Below are 20,752 nucleotides of genomic sequence, written 5' to 3'. Positions count from 1 at the left end.
TCCACCATCATCTACTGTCTCTCCTATATTCCACCTCCCACCTCTCTTTCTTTGATCCACAAAGTGTCTAACTCTTAATTTCTAATACCTCTGTTTTGTGTTCTGTCTGTTATCCACTCTTGAAACTATTACCTTTCTTTTCTCTTTCCCTCTCTCACGAAAACAATAGCTTTTTAGCGCATACCATATTCCTCCCATATTCAATCATCTACCTCATAATAGGTACTCTACCTACTGCTATAACTCTACACAATTTACACGAATCTAACCTCCACCCTCCCAGATCTCATATTCTTGCTTTGTTAACATATATCACCAATACTACTTTACATGTTTTCCTTGCTTACACAATTGCCTTTCCCCTGCACTAACACTTTCCTCTAAAGTGAACTTAACCAGCAACAAGAAATTAGAATAAGAAGAACAAAGTGACAAAGAGAAGATATAACACTTATGCAAAAACAACAGCTAACTAATCTCCAAGAGTAGACAAAGAAGCTAAGGAACTGAATAAACCCGTCAAGATAAAATGATGACGAGAAAGCAACAAAAAACTATAAATCAAACCAGTAATGAGAAAAACATGGCTGAATCCAATCAACAAACTAAAAATCAGGAAGGGGAGCAGAACTTCACACAAGCAATGAAAGATCTCAGAACATTTATGACCGACAAATTTGATGAAGTAAAGGAAGAGGTTAACAACATGAAGACAACACTTGGAGGGGAAATTGCAGACATATGCAAAAAGATAACAGATATGATGGGAATGAACACCATGGTTCAAGAAATCAAAAATACACTTGCAGCAAATATCAGCAGACTAGAAGAGGCAGAGCAGAGAATTAGTGACGTGGAAGACAGTACATCAGAAATCAAACAGATAGTGGAAGGGGTCGATAAAAAGATAGAAAAAATCCAGCTAGGACTCAGGGACCTGAATGACAATGCAAAATGCTCAAACATACGTATTATAGGCATTCCAGAAGGAGAAGAGAAGGGAAAGGGGTCAGAAGGAGTGTTGCAGGAAATAATGGCTGAAAACTTCCCAAATCTACTGAAAGAGACAGATGTACATATCCAAGAAGCACAGCGCCCTCCATTCGTCATAAACCCCAATAGGCCCACCCCAAGACATATACTTGTCAAATTATCAAATGCTCAAGACAAAGAGAAAATCCTAAAAGCAGCAAGAGAAAAGAAAACCATCACATACAAGGGAAGCTCCATAAGATTAAGTGCTGATTTCTCATCTGAAACCATGGAGGCAAGAAGGCAGTGGTATGATATAGTCAAGGTACTAAAGGAAAAAAATTTCCAACCAAGAATACTCTATCCAGCTAAACTAGCATTCAAACATGATGGAGAGTTCAAAATATTCGCAGATAAACAGAAACTGAAAGAGTATACCAACAAGAAACCTCCCCTTCAAGAAATTCTAAAGGGAGTTCTGCAGGAAGAAAGGAAAAAACAGGACAGGCAGAGTTGGAGGAGAGTATAAGAGCAACAAAAAAAAAACAAAAATAGAAGGAAAAAAAAACCAAAATATGACAAATACAAATACAATCAAAATATGGCTAACACAAACAATTCCTTGAAAGTAATAACACTGAATGTCAACGGATTAAACTCACCTATCAAAAGATTCAGACTGGGACATTGGATAAGGAAATATGACCCATCTGTATGCTGTCTGCAAGAGACACATCTTAGACCCAGAGAAGCATGGAGGTTGAAAGTGAATGGCTGGAAAACAATCATACAAGCAAACAATAACCAAAAAAAGGCAGGAGTAGCTATATTAATATCAGACAAAATAGACTTTAAATGTGAAACAATTGTGAGAGACAAAGAAGGATACTACATTTTAGTGAAAGGGAAAATCTGTCAAGAAGATCGAACAATCATAAATATTTATGCTCCTAACAAGGGTGCCTCCAAATATGTGAGGCAAACACTGGAAAAACTAAGTGAAAGAATGGATGCATCTACAATTATAGTGGGGGATTTTAATACACCACTATCAACTCTGGACAGAACATCTCAAAAGAGAATCACTAAAGAAACAAAACATTTGAACAATATATTAGAGGAGCTGGATCTAATAGACATATATAGATCATTACACCCAAACACAGCAGGATATACATTTTTCTCAAGCGCACATGGATCATTCTCCAAGATAGACCATATGCTAGGCCACAAAGAAAGGCTGAATGAATTCAGAAAGATTGAAATCATACAAAACAATATCTCTGACCACAGTGGAGTCAAGCTGGAAATTTGCAAGGGACAGAGGCCCAGATTTCACACCACAATTTGGAAATTAAACAGCACACTCTTAGAAAAACAGTGGGTCAAAGAGGAAATCTCAAAGGAAATCATTGACTACCTTGAAACAAATGATAATGATAACACAACATACCAAAATTTATGGGATGCAGCAAAAGCAGTACTGAGAGGGAAATTTATAGCCATAAACTCATATATCAAAAAAGAAGAAAGAGCAAAAATTGAAGAACTAACTGCACATTTGAAGGAATTAGAAAAACAACAACGAAGTAGCCCAACAGGAAGAAGAAGGAGGGAAATAACAAAGATAAGAGCAGAACTAAATGAAATAGAAAATAAGAAAGCACTTGAACAGATAAACAAGACCAAGAGCTGGTTTTTTGAGAAGATCAACAAAATTGACCAACCTTTAGCGAGACTAACAAAGAAAAAAAGAGAGAAGATGCAAATACACAAAATAAGAAATGAGAAAGATGATACCACCACTGACCCCACAGAAATAAAGACTATCATAAGAGGATACTTTGAAAAACTATATTCCAACAAAAATGACAATTTAGAGGAAATGGACAAATTCCTAGAAACACATAAGCAACCCATATTGACAAAAGAAGAAACTGATGATCTTAACAAACCAATCACAAGCAGAGAGATAGAATCAGTCATCAAAAATCTCCCAACTAAGAAGAGCTCAGGGCCAGATGGCTTCACAGGTGAATTCTACAAAACATTCTGGAAAGAACTAACACCAATACTGCTGAAACTATTCCAAAAAATCGAAACAGAAGGAACATTGCCGAACTCTTTCTATGATGCCAACATTACCCTAGTACCAAAGCCAAACAAAGACACCACAAGAAAGGAAAATTACAGACCGATTTCTCTAATGAACCTAGATGCAAAAATACTTAACAAAATACTTGCTAATTGTATTCAACAACACATTAAACGAATTATACACCACGACCAAGTGGGATTTATTCCAGGTATGCAAGGATGGTTCAACATAAGAAAATCAATCAATGTAATACACCATATAAACAGACTGAAAGAAAAAAATCACATGATTATATCTATAGATGCAGAAAAAGCATTTGACAAAATACAGCACACTTTCTTGATAAAAACACTTCAAAAGATCGGAATACAAGGAAATTTTTTGAACATGATAAAGAGTATATATGAAAAACCTACAGCCAACATTGTTTACAATGGAGAAATCCTAAAATCCTTCCCTCTAAACTCAGGAACAAGACAAGGATGCCCATTGTCTCTGCTCCTATTTAACATTGTCTTAGAAGTACTTGCTCAAGCACTGAGGCAAGAACCAGATATAAAAGGCATTCAAATTGGAAAGGAAGAAGTCAAAATTTCATTATTTGCAGATGACATGATCCTATACATAGAAAACCCTGAGAGATCTACAACAAAGCTTCTAGAACTCATAAATGAGTTTAGTAAAGTCGCAGGTTATAAGATCAATGCGCAAAAATCAGTAGCATTTCTGTACACCAATAATGAGCAAGATCAGGAGGAAATCAAGAAACAAATACCATTCACAATAGTAAGTAAAAAAATCAAATACTTAGGAATAAATTTAACGAAAGAGGTAAAAAACTTATACACCGAGAACTATACAAGACTGTTCAAGGAAATCAAAGAAGACCTAAATAAATGGAAGACTATTCCTTGTTCATGGATAGGAAGACTGAATATTATTAAGATGTCTATCCTACCAAAACTGATCTACACATTCAATGCAATCCCAATAAAAATCAACACAGCCTTCTTTAAGGAACTAGAAAAACTAACTATGAAATTTATTTGGAAAGGAAAGAGACCCCGAATAGCCAAAGACATACTGAAAAAGAAAAATGAAATTGGAGGAATCACACTACCTGACTTCAAAACATACTACAAAGCCACGGTGGTGAAAACAGCGTGGTATTGGCATAAGGACAGGCACACAGACCAATGGAATCGAATTGAAAGCGCTGATATAGAACCTCACATATATAGCCACATAATATTCGATAAAGCCACCAAACCCTCTCAACTGGGAGAGAGTGGTCTATTCAACAAATGGTGTCTGGAGAACTGGATAGCCATATGTAGAAGAATGAAAGAGGATTACCATCTCACACCTTATACAAAGATCAACTCAAGATGGATCAAAGACCTAAATATAAGAGCCAAGACCATAAAAACCTTAGAAAGCAGTGTAGGGAAACATCTACAGGACCTTGTCATAGGAAATGGATTCATGAATATCACACCAAAAGCACGAGCAGCAAAAGAACTAATAGATAAATGGGACTTCCTCAAAATTAAAGCCTTCTGCACCTCAAAGGAGTTTGTCAAGAAAGTAAAAAGGGAGCCCACACAGTGGGAGAAAATATTTGGCAACCATATATCTGATAAGAAACTTATAACTTGCATATATAAAGAACTCCTATATCTTGAAAATAAAAAGATAAACAACCCATTTAAAAAATGGGAAAAAGACTTAAACAGACACTTCTCCAAAAAAGAAATACAAATGGCTAAAAAGCACATGAAAAAATGCTCCAAATCTCTAGCTATCAGGGAAATGCAAATCAAAACTACAATGAGATACCATCTTACACCCATAAGAGTGGCAGCTATGAAAAAAACAGAAGAATACAAATGCTGGAGAGGATGTGAAGAAAGGGGAACACTCATACACTGCTGGTGGGAATGCAGAAGGATCCAATCATTCTGGAGGACAGTATGGCGGTTTCTCAAAAAACTAGCCATAGATTTGCCATATGACCCAGCAATACCACTGCTGGGTATATACCCAGCAGAACTGAAAACAAGGACACAAACCGATATATGTACACCAATGTTCATAGCAGCATTGTTCACTATTGCCAAAAGTTGGAATCAACCCAAATGCCCATACAGATGAGTGGATCAATAAAATGTGGTATATACACACAATGGAATACTACTTGGCTATAAGAACAAATACACTACAAACACACGTGATAACATGGATGAATCTTGAGAACCTTATGTTGAGTGAAGCAACCCAGGCATTGAAGGACAAATACTACATGACCTCAATGATATGAAATAAGCAAGCTGCCTCAGAGAGCAAGAGACTGAACGATAGCCTTACAGGAAATCGGGGGGTGGAGGAAGGAAGTGAGCCGAAGTCTGCAGGGGTGGAATTTCTGACGAGCTGGTGGAAGGACTTTACAACCTAAGAAGCCTTGCTTTCTGGCAATAAGCTGATCCACGTCCACGAACCTCACCTACTCCAAGTTAAGGAATCAGCTGCTTCCCAAGAAGCTTTGTTTCCTTCTAGCAAAAGCTAGTGTTAGACCAACAGGAGGGTCACAGGAACATTTCACATTGTTCCACACAAGTATTTAACTTAAGCCATCCCAATAACAACTAGCCATCTGTGTTTTGTTTAAATTATGGGTTCATATCATTGCTATTGATGTAGTACTAATACTGGTTTATCTTATATTACCTAAGGTTACTTTATGTCCCCATTTAAACTGTACTTTTCCATTCATGAAACTTGATGAACCTTGTAATTATTTTTTCCTTAACTGAAAATGTTGGTTATATTGCACCTAATTTTTTGTTCTTGTTATCTATCAACAACAAAAAAGTTGAAAGAACAATAGTAACAATAATAATTAACTATGGGGATTTGGAAATTAAAAAAAAACAATATAAAGCCTCATGTCAAATCTTTTTGGGAAAAATTACCATGTTTATGATGTTCATTGCTGATTTTATTTCTTCTATATTTGTGTCTTTCACTCATTATGGTTTTGGGAACAGGGCCAGCAATTGTAAGATCAGCAAAAATTTCTTTGAGACCTTGACATGACCCATTTTCCTCCCAGATTCAGGGTCCTTCTCCTTGCATCTGTTTCCACCTACTCTCTTCTATTTTTCCATTATTCCTACTAGTCCCTCAAGCGGATGCTTCCTATCTTTTGGGTATTTGTAATTGAAGGAATATCTTAAAGATTCCTTTCCCTAGGGCACCTCCCTTCCTTTCCATGTTCATTCAAGTCTAAGTAGGATAGAACCAAGAAGGAAAATTTGTTATGAAAAGGCATTATTTCATACCCAAAGAAATGCCATTTGCATTATCCATGCTTGGTTCTCCTTCTTTGATGCAGATATCTGAGAGCTGTCAGTCTAAGTTTTCATATCACTTTTCATTCTTGTCATTTTGCCTACATGGGCATTTTGAAATAATTCACCTTGTTTATTTTTTCACTGGGAGCTGTGGACATTAATATTATGTTGCTCTTGCCTTTAGACAATTCATGTGGATCTCTAAATACCATTGGTTTACATGAAATAGTGCAGTATCTACACTCTAACACTTGAGTCCTCAAATATTAATAACTTTTCATTGGCTGAAACTCAGGAACCATTGAGTGCACTGCAGGTGCATTCTTTGTCCGGAAACCCATAAATAAAATTCCCAGCACTAAAATGTCTGTTCTGTTTCCAAACTGGTTGTACCAGAAAAGTGGTTAGGATGTTGGAAAAAAAAAAAAAAGAACTCAAAATCAAGGCTACAATGTGCATCAGAGTTGAACTCATTTATAATTTTCCTACACATTGATTGTTCTTCTGCCTCTTTTATTTGAACCAATAATTAGCACTATACCCATTAAATATATGTCCCAGGGACTTACATCTTCTGGCTATTCTATGCCAGTTGAATCTCAGCAGAGTTGCAGCCAAAACTTACCCTCCAATTTATCAGACTCACTCAGGACAACTAACAAAAGGATGATGAAAGACAATTCCCCCCAAAACAGAGAATACCTACAACTGCAAGCAAGACAGTTCCACCCATCTCCCTCAAGGGATCTAAGCCCCTTCTCAATTGGAAGCAAAGTGGGCCTCACCATCCCCAAATCTTCAAGACTGAGGAATGAATACACATAATGGAGGATTGCAACTATGGACTAAAGTAAACTTATTGTTATTCTAGTAATGGAATGGAAGAGCTTGTAACATTGATTTATAGGCAGTGGTCACCAGAGAAGAATAGCTGTAACATGGGGCATTTTTTGAACATTGGAATTGTTCTGCTTGGCAATGCAATGACGTATACAGGACATTATACATTTTGTCAAAACTTATAAAATGGTGCTGTGCAAAGTGTAAACCATAATGTAAGCTATAGACCTTGGATAGTAGCAATACTTCAATATGTGTTCATTATTGGTAACAAATGTACCCACTAATGAAAGATGTTGTTAATGGCAGAAAGTGTGGGAGGGGGAGGGGGGAAAGTATATGGGAATCCTCTATATTTTTTATGTAATATTTATGTAATTTAAAGCTTCTTTAAAAATAATAAAAGTAGATAATATTAAAAAATCAGGGCTAGCACATAATAATATTATATTATGATCAGTGCCATAATAATAGAGGCACATACAAATACTCTGAGGGCACAGGGTGGGGGGAACACCCAGGCCTAGGGAAATGAGTATTTAAGCAGGGTTTTCAAAGATATTCCATTTACGAGAGAGAGAGAGAGAGAAAGAAAGAGAGAGAGAGAGAATGTGAAGTGCATAGAGTAAAAGAGATGAATGCCAGAAGGAAGAAATAGTATAAAAGATATGGAGGCATAAAAAGGGCACAATACCTGTGGCGTATTGAAAGTAGCATAGTTTCCTGTGGCTAGAGTACGCAGCACAAGTGAGGAAGGGATGGGAGGGAATGAGTCTAGGAAAGTGTGCCAGAGTTTAGATGGATCATGGCTTTGAATTTCAAGCTAAGGAGCTAGGATTTGATCCTAAGATTAATGGGACACCATTGAAAACTTTTAGGGAGGCAAGTGGCATTATGGGAAGATTGCTCTCTGGCAGGAATGGAGGGAGTAAGATTATAGAGTCAGGGACATCAGTTAGGAGTATTGTGCAGGAGAGGATGGTAGTCTATATTTGAGTCAGTGACTGTGGGAATGTAGAAGAGGGACTCTGGTGATGGAATGTGGGAGTTGATGAAGAGGAAAAATTCAAAGATGTGGTTTCCGCTTTGTGCAACTGAGTAGTGCCATTCATTGAGCCTTGAACATTGGTGGAATAGATGGTTTATCTGGGAAAGATGATAAATTCAGCGTTTAATATGTTGATTTTGAGGTCCCTGTGGGCATCAAGATGAAAGTGTTATAGGGAAAAAGACATATAAGTTGCGGAAAGAAGTCTGGTCATCTGGAAAGCGCACATGAAATTGCAATTGATTTGCCTAGGGCAGCATTTTAAATCATTAGAGAAATTGGATTTGTCCAAGGAGAAGCAAAGCTGCATCATCTATTATCTTAGGAATTCATATCATTTTAGTCTTCATTTATTTCATTTTCAGGAAGCTTGGACATTGCAAATGACTTACAGGGCCATAATTTAAGAACCTGAAGGATGCTGTCAGTAAGGGCTTTGAGTGGAGGGGAAGGCACTGTTAAGAATCTCTGCAAACCTCGTTAGAAGTGGTAAAGCAGAGAACTGTATGGTGGCAGCTCCTGGCTAGGAGATCTACCAGAAAGGGTTTTTGCTTGTTTGTTTGTTTGTTTTTCTCTTTATTCTTTTTTTAAATGTTACATTCAAAAAATATAAGAGGTCCCCATATACCTCCCACCCCTCTCACCCCTCTCCCGCGACATCAGCAACCTCTTTCATCATCATGGGATATTCATTGCATTTAGTGAATACATTTTGGAGCACTGCTGCACCACATGGATAATGGTTTACATTGTAGTTTACACTCTCCCCCAGTCTACCCAATGGGCCTTGGCAGCGCATACAATGTCCAGCATCTGTCCCTGCAGTACCACCCAGGACAACTCCAAGTTCTGAAAATGTAAGATCTACTAAGACATCCTAATCTACTGACTAGGGCATTGCTTACTTTTCTTCCCTATCTAGCAGGGTCCTGGAAAGGTTTAGTACTGAGGACTAAGGGGGGGGGGGAAGGGTAAGAAGGAAATATATAAGTGCATTGAGTGTCCCTGGCTATTTCCCAAAGCCAAAATGGGTGATTATATGTGCCTCCATAAATCCTCCCTACAAATAATAATTTGAGTAGGTTCCAGTTTAATTATTAATGGAGGTGCTATGATAGCCCACAGAATTTTAGAACCAAACCAAAATTGAAACTCACTCTAGAGTCTACTCACTTATATACATGTCTATGCTACTCTTCTAAACTGTGAGCTTACAAAGAGCAAACACTCTGTTTCATTCACCTCCATAACCCAAGTAAAGCCCCTGATAGACAATTCTTACACTCAGGAATTGTTAGTTACAGAACGATTTAGTCTACTCCCTCATTTTCCAGATGTGGGGTATGAAGACCAGAGATGCCATATAAATTCCCTGGTATAATACAACTACTCAGTGGTAGACCTGGTCCTGGAACTAAGGATTCTTGGTCCCTGATTTAATGGTGCTTTTCTTCAATACCTTAACTGATACCAATCACTTCTTATAGCATGGTGTTCTTGATATGTGGTTGGCAGATCTGATTATATGAGATGAGACAGAAATTTAATGGAGAACTTCCTTCTATTTTTGAGTATTCCTCCCCACCCCTTGATACATAGTAGACTCTTGACTTTATCTTTGACTCTTAGAGCATAGAATAGTAAGTACTCTGTGTGGCCACTTGTCCACAGGAAGGCAAATATGGCCCCCAAAATCTACTGTGTAGTTTGTATCACCCTCAGTTTAGAGAAATCTCCAAATATCTGTTTCATTTAATTCATTATGAGTCTGTCATCTATGAATTTATCTAAATCTTTATTGAGGGGAAGGAAAAGCTATTTATGTTTTCAGTCTAATCCATTACATGGTATTATAAGTTCCATATGTTTCCTCCATTTCATACATCCTGTGAAAAGTAGGGCTTCCTTGTATTTGTCCTAAACTCACCTCTGTGAGATCTGTGCTGGTAAGTCACGCATTTACATATATAGTTTCTCTCACACATACGTGATTTAGGAGGGGAAAATGACCTCACTATTGTTATCCTTGTAACAAACATATTAAAAATTCAAATGAAAGAAAACTGAAGAAATGCAATTGAAAGTGAACACTGGTTGATAATTAAATACTCCAAGGAGAAAGATATAAATCCTGGGCAAAATGGCATCCTGTTGGTACAGGAATTGGTGGAAAGAAACTCCAATGGAATCATTGCCTGGCCAAGTATTGCCTGCCTGTGGAGAAGTTAAAGCATCCTCTAAAAGTTCAATGTAGTCTAGGAACATAACCTGCCAGCTTCTTTGCCTGACATGATCTTAATTAGCCTCTGTTCTACTGCCAAGAAAGCCCACTGAGGCAGTTAGCACCAAAGAATTAATCAGATCGTTTGTGGAGTCTACAAATCAAGACAGCAGTCAGCACTGGCAACTTACTGACTGGAAGGGATTCAGGAAGATGGGGAGGGAAGAAGTCCTATTTGTGGTCCCCATTCCCCCTGAGCGAAGGTGCTGTACAGAGATTGTGGTGGTAGTGGTGGAGGGAGAGCTTTGCTCCACCTTAACCTCTCATCCCCTTTCCTCCCCATTTTGCGTTCTCATCTCCTGGTTTCTGAACTACTAAGGCACCCTGTGTAGCCATGTTGATGTCAAACAATGTGTTTGACTGCAAGAGAGAGGGAGAGAGCATTGTTGATTTTGTTACAAATAGCACTTTTGCTCCAGGATTAGTTGGGAAAATGGAATTTTGCCAGTATTTCCCTTCCTCCCTTTGTTTACTGCCTATTTTCAACAGCCCTGTAATTGTTTTCCATTTAGTAAAAGGAACATTGTTTCTTTTTTGGTTTTTCTCTTCATTGTGTTATTGTCCTGAGCTCTAATGTTTGGGAGAATTGATGAGGAATGCCATGTTGTTTTGGTTCTAGATACCAACTTGGCCTTAGAAATCAAGGCAAGGTCATTGTTAGGAGTAGCAGCTCTATGGTAGGTGCAGAAAAAAGCCTACTCCGACCAATCCAGCTTGCTTCTTGTGAACTCTCTCTTCTTTGGACTCCCACTGTACTTCAAATCTGGATCATACAGGCAAATGCATATGACTCAAGTGATTGAGCTCCTGCCTACCACACGGGAGGTCCCAGTTCAGTTCCTAGTGCCTCCTGGAGAAGATGAGCAAGACAGTGAACTGGTGTGACCAGCAGGCATGGTGAGCTGATGCAACAAGATAATGCAACAAGGAGACACAAAGAAGAAAGACAATGACAGACATAACAAAACAGGGAGTTGAGGTGGTTCAAGTGATTAAGCACTTCTCTCCCACATGGGAGGTCCCAGTTTTGGTTCCCAGCACCTCCTAAAAGGAAGACGAGCACACAGGAAATGGACCTAGAGAGCAGACAGTGAGTGCAAACAATGAGGGAGAGAGATTAAATAAATAAATAAATAAATAAAATCTTTTTAAAAAGTCTGCATCATACAATCTGAGCTCTTTCCTCATGCTGTTTTGTACTAGTTTTGCTTCATGTTCATTAACCTTGTCCTATCTTTCTGACCTCTTCAAAAGCAAAGACTTTACCTCCTATTTTTGGAACACAGCTCTTAGCACTGAGCTAGGCATAGTAGAAGGCACACAGTAAATGCTAGATTGATTCACTGATAAGCCCTTGAGAAGTGTCTGTAACCATTTGTTCCTTATTTCAGCTGTTACCTTGCTACTATTGACATTTTAGGCTGGGTCATTCTTTGTTGTGGGAGAAATACCCTGGGCATGTAGAATGTAGAGCAGCATCCTTGGCCTCTGCCTCCTAGATGTCAGAAGCACACATCTCCCCCCACCCCGTTGTGACAACCAAAACTTCTCCAGACATTCCTCCTTCCCCATTAAAGACCACTGTTCTATAATGATAATAAAATATTAAGAATTGAAATTTATTGAGCATATTACTGTGCTTAGCTTGGTGCTAAACACTTAATGTGCATTCTCTTGTTTAAACAGCCACAACAACCCTGCTTTGGCTTTAATTGTTGTCTAAAGGGCTCCAAAGGATGAACCTCAAAGTCACAGTTGCAAGTGTCTATCACAGTATTTCTCTTTCTCAAAGGGCACTAAAAAGAATTTTCCCAAAGACCTCTTAGGTTCAAATCCAAAATTTATAGAACACCCACTTCAGCTAATCCCTTATGGCATAAGGACTACTCATTAATGGAAAATTAGATATTCAGTTTAGTAAGAGTTAATTCCTTAAGGAGCTCAATGAAAAGCAGTGGAAGGTCAGAGCAAAAGCAATCCTGCCAGCTGTTACCTCCTTTTTTTTCAAAGATGTGAACACCATTCTGAATAACTAATGCATCATGGGGAGGGGGGGGGCTGGAGATCTACTTATTTTGCTTATACAATGACATTTTAGTTCAGGAAGCAGAATTTCTAGCTGACCCACTGTAGTAACATTCCTACCTTAAATCCTGGCCAGCTGTTTTGCAAACAAAGCAATCGGTCACAAGAGAGACAGTACAAAATGAGGTGGATAAACCAGTGCAAATCTGCCTTTTTGTGGAGGAGGGGGATTACTCAAAGCACATCTCCTGACAGTAGCACCATCTCTGCATATGAAGTACAACCTCAGAGAGGAAATTTAACATTTTAGCTTAATGCATCTCTGGAGAGAAATGTATCTCTGACTATGAAGTCAATTCAACCTCAAGTTCACTGCCACCAAGGAGTTAAGGATACACTAAAATTAGTCATGTCATTTGTTAGAGAAATATTCTACTTATGGAAAATACCTTTATAGGAAAACTGCCTTTCTGAGTCTGAGCTGGAAATATTACAGTAAACAGGATCTAATCACAGAGAAGCTTTTTTTCAGCTTTACATGACAGCTGTAAAATATGACAGTATTTATTAATAGTCACTGCAGTATAAGCTGCAGCATTGGAGAGCTATGGAAAAATATGTTAAGATACTGAGAGAACAATTTCCACAGTAACTAATATTCAGCTTTTGGTAAGATAGTTTAATGTCTTGTGATTTTTTTCCCCTACTGATGGTCCAACCCCAGGAACAAGCTACTAAGCTAATAACCTTTGTGGAGAGGAAGCGTTTAAATGATAATTTATTTCAAGAGCTGACAACAAATTGCTTGGCACTTTCTCTTTTTATGCCCCAAAGCAGTCAAGGATATGCAAGTCGAATATTAAAATATATGACAGCTTTAGTATTTTCATTTTCAATGAAATTCTCATTAAAGACATATGTACAGTCTTTTATTCATAATCCAGTCCAAGTAGTCATTCACTATTACTATTGTGCAGGCTCTCAAGATGCTCTCATAGTTGGACACTCATCACAATAGATTAAGCAGGCTGCAGAAACTACCGAAATGTCTCAGGTACTGTCAACCCTGATTATTGCTTCTGAGACAGAGGAATTCGGTATTTGTCTCTTACAAGATAATGTACTTTCTGGGCCTTCCTAATTTATTCAGATGTAAAAAGTAGCTTGAATTTCAATAAAAACTCTTGGCCTTGATTTTCCCAAAAGGCAAATGGACAGGACTAGAACTGAAGCCATCTATTACCTTCACACATCCTTTAAAGTAGAGGGAAAAAATCCATAAGTGTCCTTTTATTTTTAATCAAGGTAACTGCTACCTTGTCTAGAGTTCCTGCCAAGTACTCATGGCAGAACGTACCATCAGTCTCTGCTTGCTTTCTTCTACAAGCAGATAAATCTCCTTAGTTTTGAGGACCTGCCAGTTCAGCTTTGGAAATGGTCACTTCCCTAGAGAGGAATATATAAGTTCCCTTCACCTCAGAATCAGGTCTCCAGCACAGTACTCTATTGGTGTGCACCATAAGGAAACCCACCATCTGTCTGACTTTAGAACTCTGCCCTTTCCCTAGCTTCATTTCTGCTACTCACCTTCCTCTTAATCTGAATTTTTGATCTCCTGCCTACCTGGGTCCCTGGTTATCTGGTACCACCAACTATTGTGTTCATTTGTGGATACACTTTAAGGAGGAAATTGACCAACTGGAGTGCATCCATATAAAGACAACCAGAATAGGGAGGGCCTGGGTAGTCTGTTTTGAAGAATAGTTGAAGGAAAGATTAAGGGAAGAGGTAATAGCTGCTATCAAATTTTAGAAGTTTATCAGTGTGTCAAACCAGTGAAACACACATCAACTTTGGAATGTGGCAGATATGGGTTGAAATTCTAGTTTCATTACTTCCTAGTTTGGACCCTAGAAGCCATCACTTTAAAATTTTATGTCTCAGTTTCCTCAATTATAAAGATGTAGAGATATTATGAGGATTACATGAGATTAACCATAAGCCCAGGACCTAGTACATAACAGTGTTCAACAAATGGTGCTACTCTTATCAAAATAAGATGATAAGAAGATGACAATGATGGGGCTTTGTTGATTTGTGCCATTGATTGGTATTGGGATATGTGTGACTATGCACTTTATTTGGGAAAGTAGACTGGGATGGAAGATGAGGATAGGTTATATAAATAGCTGGTGAAGGGAGTATGCAGGAAGGTGTGAAGAATTGAAGATCTGATTGTCTTTTCAGTAGATTCCAAATATAGCCAGTCTGATAATATGCACAGTCCTCTAAGCAAAAGCCTTTCCCCTCTTGTCTCGGGGAAGTTCTTTGCCTCTTAAGCCCCTTTAAGCCCTTCAGTACCTTCCAACATTTTTTCTACCTTCTGAACTATCTGGCTAATTTTTAACTTTGTTGCAAGATACCTGCCATAATGGATGCAAATGTCATTGGTGGCTGTGGAAGCAGTTGGTCTAAAAATCCATTTTTTTCCAGGCCCTTGTGATAATTCAATATTATACCTAAAGGACTGTCAACTCGTCAAAGACAGAGCTTAATTCTGTTCTTGTGATCCCCACCAGTTACCTAACAAAGCTAGCACTAAGGAATGCCAAATAATTGCTTGTTGACTGACTGACTGACTACTTGCTACACTTGCCCAGGTTCCTGACACAATCTTCTAGAGAAAATAGAAAGGCCTGTTAGAAGGCTGTTGACTTACAGAGAGTTACTTGGGAACTTAGAAGGGAGTTTCAAGTTGAGAATGGGAAACAGCAGGAGTTTATTGAACACTGGCAAGAAGGTAGGGACTGGTTGCCTCAAAGGGCACCCAGAGCTATTATCTCATTATCTAAGCTGAGAGCCGGAGCCTGGGCCAGATTCTTTTATCTCTGTGGGCTGTGCCCATTGAAGCCAAGGAGAGTTGTCAGGTGCACAGTAGAGTCTGGCTGCAGTTCTCAAGTATGTCGCTGTTCTGGGGAAAATGTAGCAAAACAGAGAGGCTAGATTACTTGCACCCAAAAGATGGATCTAGTAGAAAACCAGAAGAGGTGGCTACCTCTCTGGTATGTTTTTAAAGCTCTCTAGATAAGACAGCATGTGTACAAAGGGCCTCACAAACTGGACTCGTGGTGTCTGGGATCCCAGAATTAGAAAGCCACACTTTGGATTAAATTTTCTTAACCACAGAAGGCCCTTGTCTGAATACAAATTTCTCCCCTGGTTGCACTAACATGTCAAGTCACTAATAGCCATAGGTAAATTAGCATAAATGAGATGGTCAGCTGAGCTGTTGTCACTAGCAGAGAAATTATTAATCTGTGGGAATTAGATGCAGGGCAGGCAAAATTATATGGAGGTGTAGAGGCAGTTTGGGACAGAAACAATGCAAGGCTTTACTCCTGCCAGGGAGGGCAGGTATAGACACATGTCCTGGTAAATAAGTAAAAAGTGTGTCATTAAAGAGTAGAGGGAAAATAAGGAAAAGGAGTGTATTTAAAGAGTAGAGGGCACAGAGGGGGCAGATGACACAGTGAGTCAATCTCAAAATTTTTCTAAGAGCTTATCCTTTATGTATATAAGCACCAAGTGCATGATTTTCAATTTTATATTAATGAACCAAGGTGGTAGATTAGTAACTAAGCAAAGTGATGACCAGAAAACATGAAATCAGACTTTTCTCTGTAGACAGAAATCAAAGCACAGCCAATGAATCCCTGAAATCTATTAATGTTTCACATTTTCAGAGAGATAGCGTTTCCCTGATTGTGCTATAAATCTTTTAAATGACCTAAAATATTTAACCATGTCTCAGGTTTTCACTCATTCCTGCCCTTATACAGTGGACTAATATCATGTATATATTTAGCTTATTTGAAGTAATTATAGGAGCACCCTTCTGGCTCTTTTTGTCTTCCAGCTTTCTCTTAGGTAGCAAAATATTCTGAAATTATATTTTACTATTGTAATTTATCCCTATAATTTTATTACTAAAGCATTTAGTAATAATTACAGAAAATTATAATTGTAGAAAAATGAGAAAATGCAGAATAGATACTTTTCCAGGAATTTTAAGACTCCCTTCCTTCTTCCCTCCCTTCTTTCCTGTCTTTCTCTTCATCACTCTCTTTCTTCCAGCCCAACAAGTTTATTCTTGATCATTCAATTGGGGAGTTGAAATGCACCAATCATGTGCTTAAGTCTGTGCTACATACCAAGGGAGGCACAAAGCATAAGTCTAAGGGTTACTCAAATGTTTACTGTAAGGCCAGAGAGAAGGGCTTAAGAAAGTGTAGAGTAGACTCAGTGAAACAACAGTGGAAATCAGTTATGCTAAAGCCATGTGAATGAAACCCCAGTAAAGAGCACCATCCTCTCAGTTTCTCAAGCCAAAGGCTTAGTAGTCATCCATAAATCCTTGTTCACCCTCACATCCACCAGTAAATCTGTCCCAAAGTCCTGTTGATTCTGTCTCCAAAATGTATTTCAATTCGACCCATTTTTTCCCTCTCCCTCACCGGAATGACTATGATAGTCTTTTTTTTTTTTTTCCCCTAAAGGTCATTTTATTGCAAAACCATAAATACAACACTGACATGGAATCATTTAAGTAACTGTTCCTCTCTAACTGTTAAAAGGATGTCTTTTTGCCCGGGTGTGGACCAACTGGGAAATAATGCTGCAAGAATCAGGGATAAGAGGGGAAGGTTTTACTGAATTCTAGGCTGGGGTTCTTGACAATCTAAGGAACCAAGTAGAATCTTCCTCTTCTCCCTGGGAATGTCCCACTTTAGCCTTTTAATTGGTCTCCCTCCTTTCATTCTTGCACTACACTCAACTCTCCACAGAAACTTAAATCATATCATGTGACTACCTTTCTTAAAATCCTCTAATTCAGGATTGGAGGATTTTCATCCATTGCCATTAGAATAAAATCCAAACTCTACTATGGCTCCTGTCCATATTCTCTGACTTTTATCTGGCTCCTGTCTACTTCTACAGTCTCATCATATGCTACTCTTTGCCTCCTCGCTACCTTTTAGCCACACAGGTCTTCTTTCAGTTCTTCAGACATCCCAAGATTTTCCTTGCCATACGGCCTTTTTATTTGCTCTTTTCTCTACTTGGAACACTCTTTTCCTCTACTCTTCACATGGTTGCCTCTTTGTCACCCTTTAGTTATCAGCTTAAATGACCCCATGTCAATGAAGCCTTCACTAGCCAACCCTTTTGAATTAGGTCTCATCTAGTCTCTTTGTTACCTTCATAGCACCTTATATAAGTATGTAATCATTTTATTTGTTGGTTTAGTTCTCACAGGAACCATGTCTGTCTTGTTCATCACTGTAACTCTAGCACATATTGAATGAATGAGTGAATGAATGAATGAATCACTGTGAGCTGGAGTGGTCAGAAAAGGCCACCTGGGGAGACAGAGTTTGAGTTGGGTTTTGAAAAATGGAAAAATGGGAAGGACTTTCATAATCAAGATGGAGAGAATTCCAGTTAGTATTAGAAGTGAAATTGCTGAGGTAGGCATGGTTCTGGCACATTTGGGCAACAGTGGAAGATGGAAAGTTCTCTTTAGTTAGCAAAGGGAGAACAGGCTTGTTTGTTGGTTGAGGCATAAATATAGAGTCTTTAAGAATGGACTACACTTTTTTCAATGCGAGCAATAGAACACCATTGAAAATTTTGAACAGGGTGATGGTGCTATGTTTTAGATAGATTTTCCAAGGGGGAATGAGTATAAAAGCTTATGGAAAGTATTTCTTAAGCAAAGCAGATGAGCTGCATCAGCTAAATGGCTGCAGTGGAAAAAATATGAACACATATGAATCAGAAAGGAGGTTTCTTTGGTTCCAAGACCACAGAGTTGTCCAAACTATTAAACAAGTTTGTTTAATAAAAGTTACAGAAATAAGAAATGAGAAAAGATGGACTTTTGCTTCCTTTTCTTTAACAGAAAACTAATGAAGAGAGAAGAGTCAAGGGAGAAAAGAGGAGAAAATATATTAATTGGATTGTCTGCTCCTGAATAGCTGGGAGGTTACAGTATTAGTAGAATTGATATTCAGTTTTTAAAATGTTTCAGGAGAGAAACTTCCTGATTTACAAACGTCTCACTTCAGTTTTGAAAATTATATTCCTATGCACTACATTACACTGTACACAGTGCATGGAAATAGTAGTGTTTGAGAGAAGTGAAATACATTAAAATTTAGCAAATTGTGAATTAAAGGTTCAAACTATTATGATGCCAAAGTTGGATAAGTCTCTGCATGAACACATAGCACTTCTCACTGACTCTGCCCTTTGTTCACTTTTTTCTACCCAAAAACCCACCTCTCTTCTCTCTTGCAATCCAAAACTTACCTCTCCTTCAACCTAGCTACACTAGCAATTCTTCTCTGGCAACTCCACTTTCCTGGAGTTCTCCCCTTTCACAATTCTTATGGCAACCAGAGTCTGTACCACGTAGTATAGCATTCAATTTGATACTGTTCTGTGTTGTTTACAAATTGTTTCATGAATGTTTTTTCTGTCCACCCTCATTGGAACCATATTGTATACAGTATCGATCACAGGATTGAGTGGATCATAGGAGGTTGGTAACAATTTGTATAGTATCTCAAAAATCATAGAATCATAGAATATTACATTAAGAAGGGACACAACTTAGATGAGGAGATCAAGGTCAAGAGAGCTTCAGGAGGTTGATCAACATCAGAGAGCTAGTTAATGTCAGAGCTTAGACTAGAACTTTGGTGTCATGGTTCAGGTTCATGAAGTTTGATAACATTTTGGAAGTATGTATCATAGGGAAATACAGGCCTTAGGATTTCCTGATAGTGTTTGATGATGCAGCAGAATGAGAGTTAAGTGTACTCTGAGATCCCAAGTACAAAATAGTTCTTTAAGTTATCAAGGAGGACCTCCTCTCCAGGCACCCCTTGCACAGACAGGCATTCCCTTTGTTCTTTTCTTCCCTAAATCAGTGAAACATCCTGGACCAGAAGTACAGGCAAACAACTGATAAAGTATCACCATCCTATGGACTCTCAAGGCCATAGGATCTCTTGCTTTTATTGAGGAACTTCTTAAAGATAACTGAATTTTGGAGCAGAATGTTTAGCTAAATTATGATGTGTGTGCTTTAGCTAGTTAATTAATATACCTTACTGAATACTGTTTAATATCAGAACCTTAGTTACAGAGACTGTTTTGATAGAGTGTGTGCTCAACATATTTTACTACTATTAGAAAGAGCATTCATACCCAAAGCCTAGGTTTAGTGAGTCTCCACTCATTATTTCCATCAGGTAATTGCTGGGGACATGTTAGCTGAAGACCTAATGTGGTCTTTGTGGAACAAACTGTGGAAGCAGGAGATGTTGGCCCCTGCCCCCGCTCTGTGGTTAAACAGCTTTGTGGAAAAGCACATTTTTTTCCTCTGGGCTTGTTTGCTCACCTATGAAATGGGGGTAATAATAGTCTCTGACAAGATTAATTTTCTAAAACTTTCCAGTTTAAGCCTTTTTCCACTTTACACTAAACTGTTTTTACTCTGTGTATTTTAGACCAGATAATTTTTTTGATAGGGGGCCTTATTCAACAAGTGATTCTCAAACCAAGATGTCACTCCAAATCTCCGTACAGATTCAGAAAGGGAGGACATATAGTTTAAAAAATTGGATTATAAAATTAAAATTGCTTTGAATTTTTGGTCTTGATCTTAATTTTGAATATCAAATAAAATTAAGAGAAAATGAGAATTTATTTATTGGAAGAGAAGGGAAACCTAATTGAGGAAGGCTGAACAACACTGTTACATGAGTATTCAAAGAGATCAGATGCCACTTCTTACCTCTTTCTGTGTCATAGAGGTACACAAACTTCTCCCACTTGTAGTGACCCAGAAGACTCAGAATAGCGCCCTTCAAGGCCGGGCGCATCTGGATGACAAACTGTACATCTGCATCAGTGGGGAAGCTGGGCGTGACAAAGGATGTGTGCAGAGCCCCACAGAAGGAAGTCAGGGTGTTCATGGACATCTGGTCATAGAATCCAAATATGGCATACACCCCTCTTGAGAATTGGGAGCAGACTGCAATGGAAAAAAAAGAGAGGGAAATTTC

The 20,752-nt window shown here is 38.3% G+C and overlaps 1 protein-coding gene across 25 annotated transcripts in view; it reads right to left on the bottom strand.

The window, feature by feature from the left end:
* Positions 1–20,752, bottom strand: part of GRIA3 (glutamate ionotropic receptor AMPA type subunit 3) — a 375,939-nt gene that overhangs the window by 261,740 nt on the left and 93,447 nt on the right. For all 25 annotated transcript variants that reach the window (XR_011647907.1, XR_011647905.1, XR_011647906.1 and 22 more), the window contains one exon: positions 20,482–20,721. Coding sequence is in view for 20 of the 25 variants with exons in the window: in XM_071213071.1 (XP_071069172.1) it covers positions 20,482–20,721 (240 nt within the window). In the remaining 5 variants the exon portion in view is untranslated. The remainder of the gene's footprint in view (positions 1–20,481; positions 20,722–20,752) is intronic.

This window comes from Dasypus novemcinctus, chromosome X (assembly GCF_030445035.2).
Source record: "Dasypus novemcinctus isolate mDasNov1 chromosome X, mDasNov1.1.hap2, whole genome shotgun sequence".
NCBI classification, from domain to species: Eukaryota; Metazoa; Chordata; class Mammalia; order Cingulata; family Dasypodidae; genus Dasypus; species Dasypus novemcinctus.
Note: the sequence above shows the minus strand (reverse complement) of the source record. Positions and strands in the feature narration are given on the sequence as shown.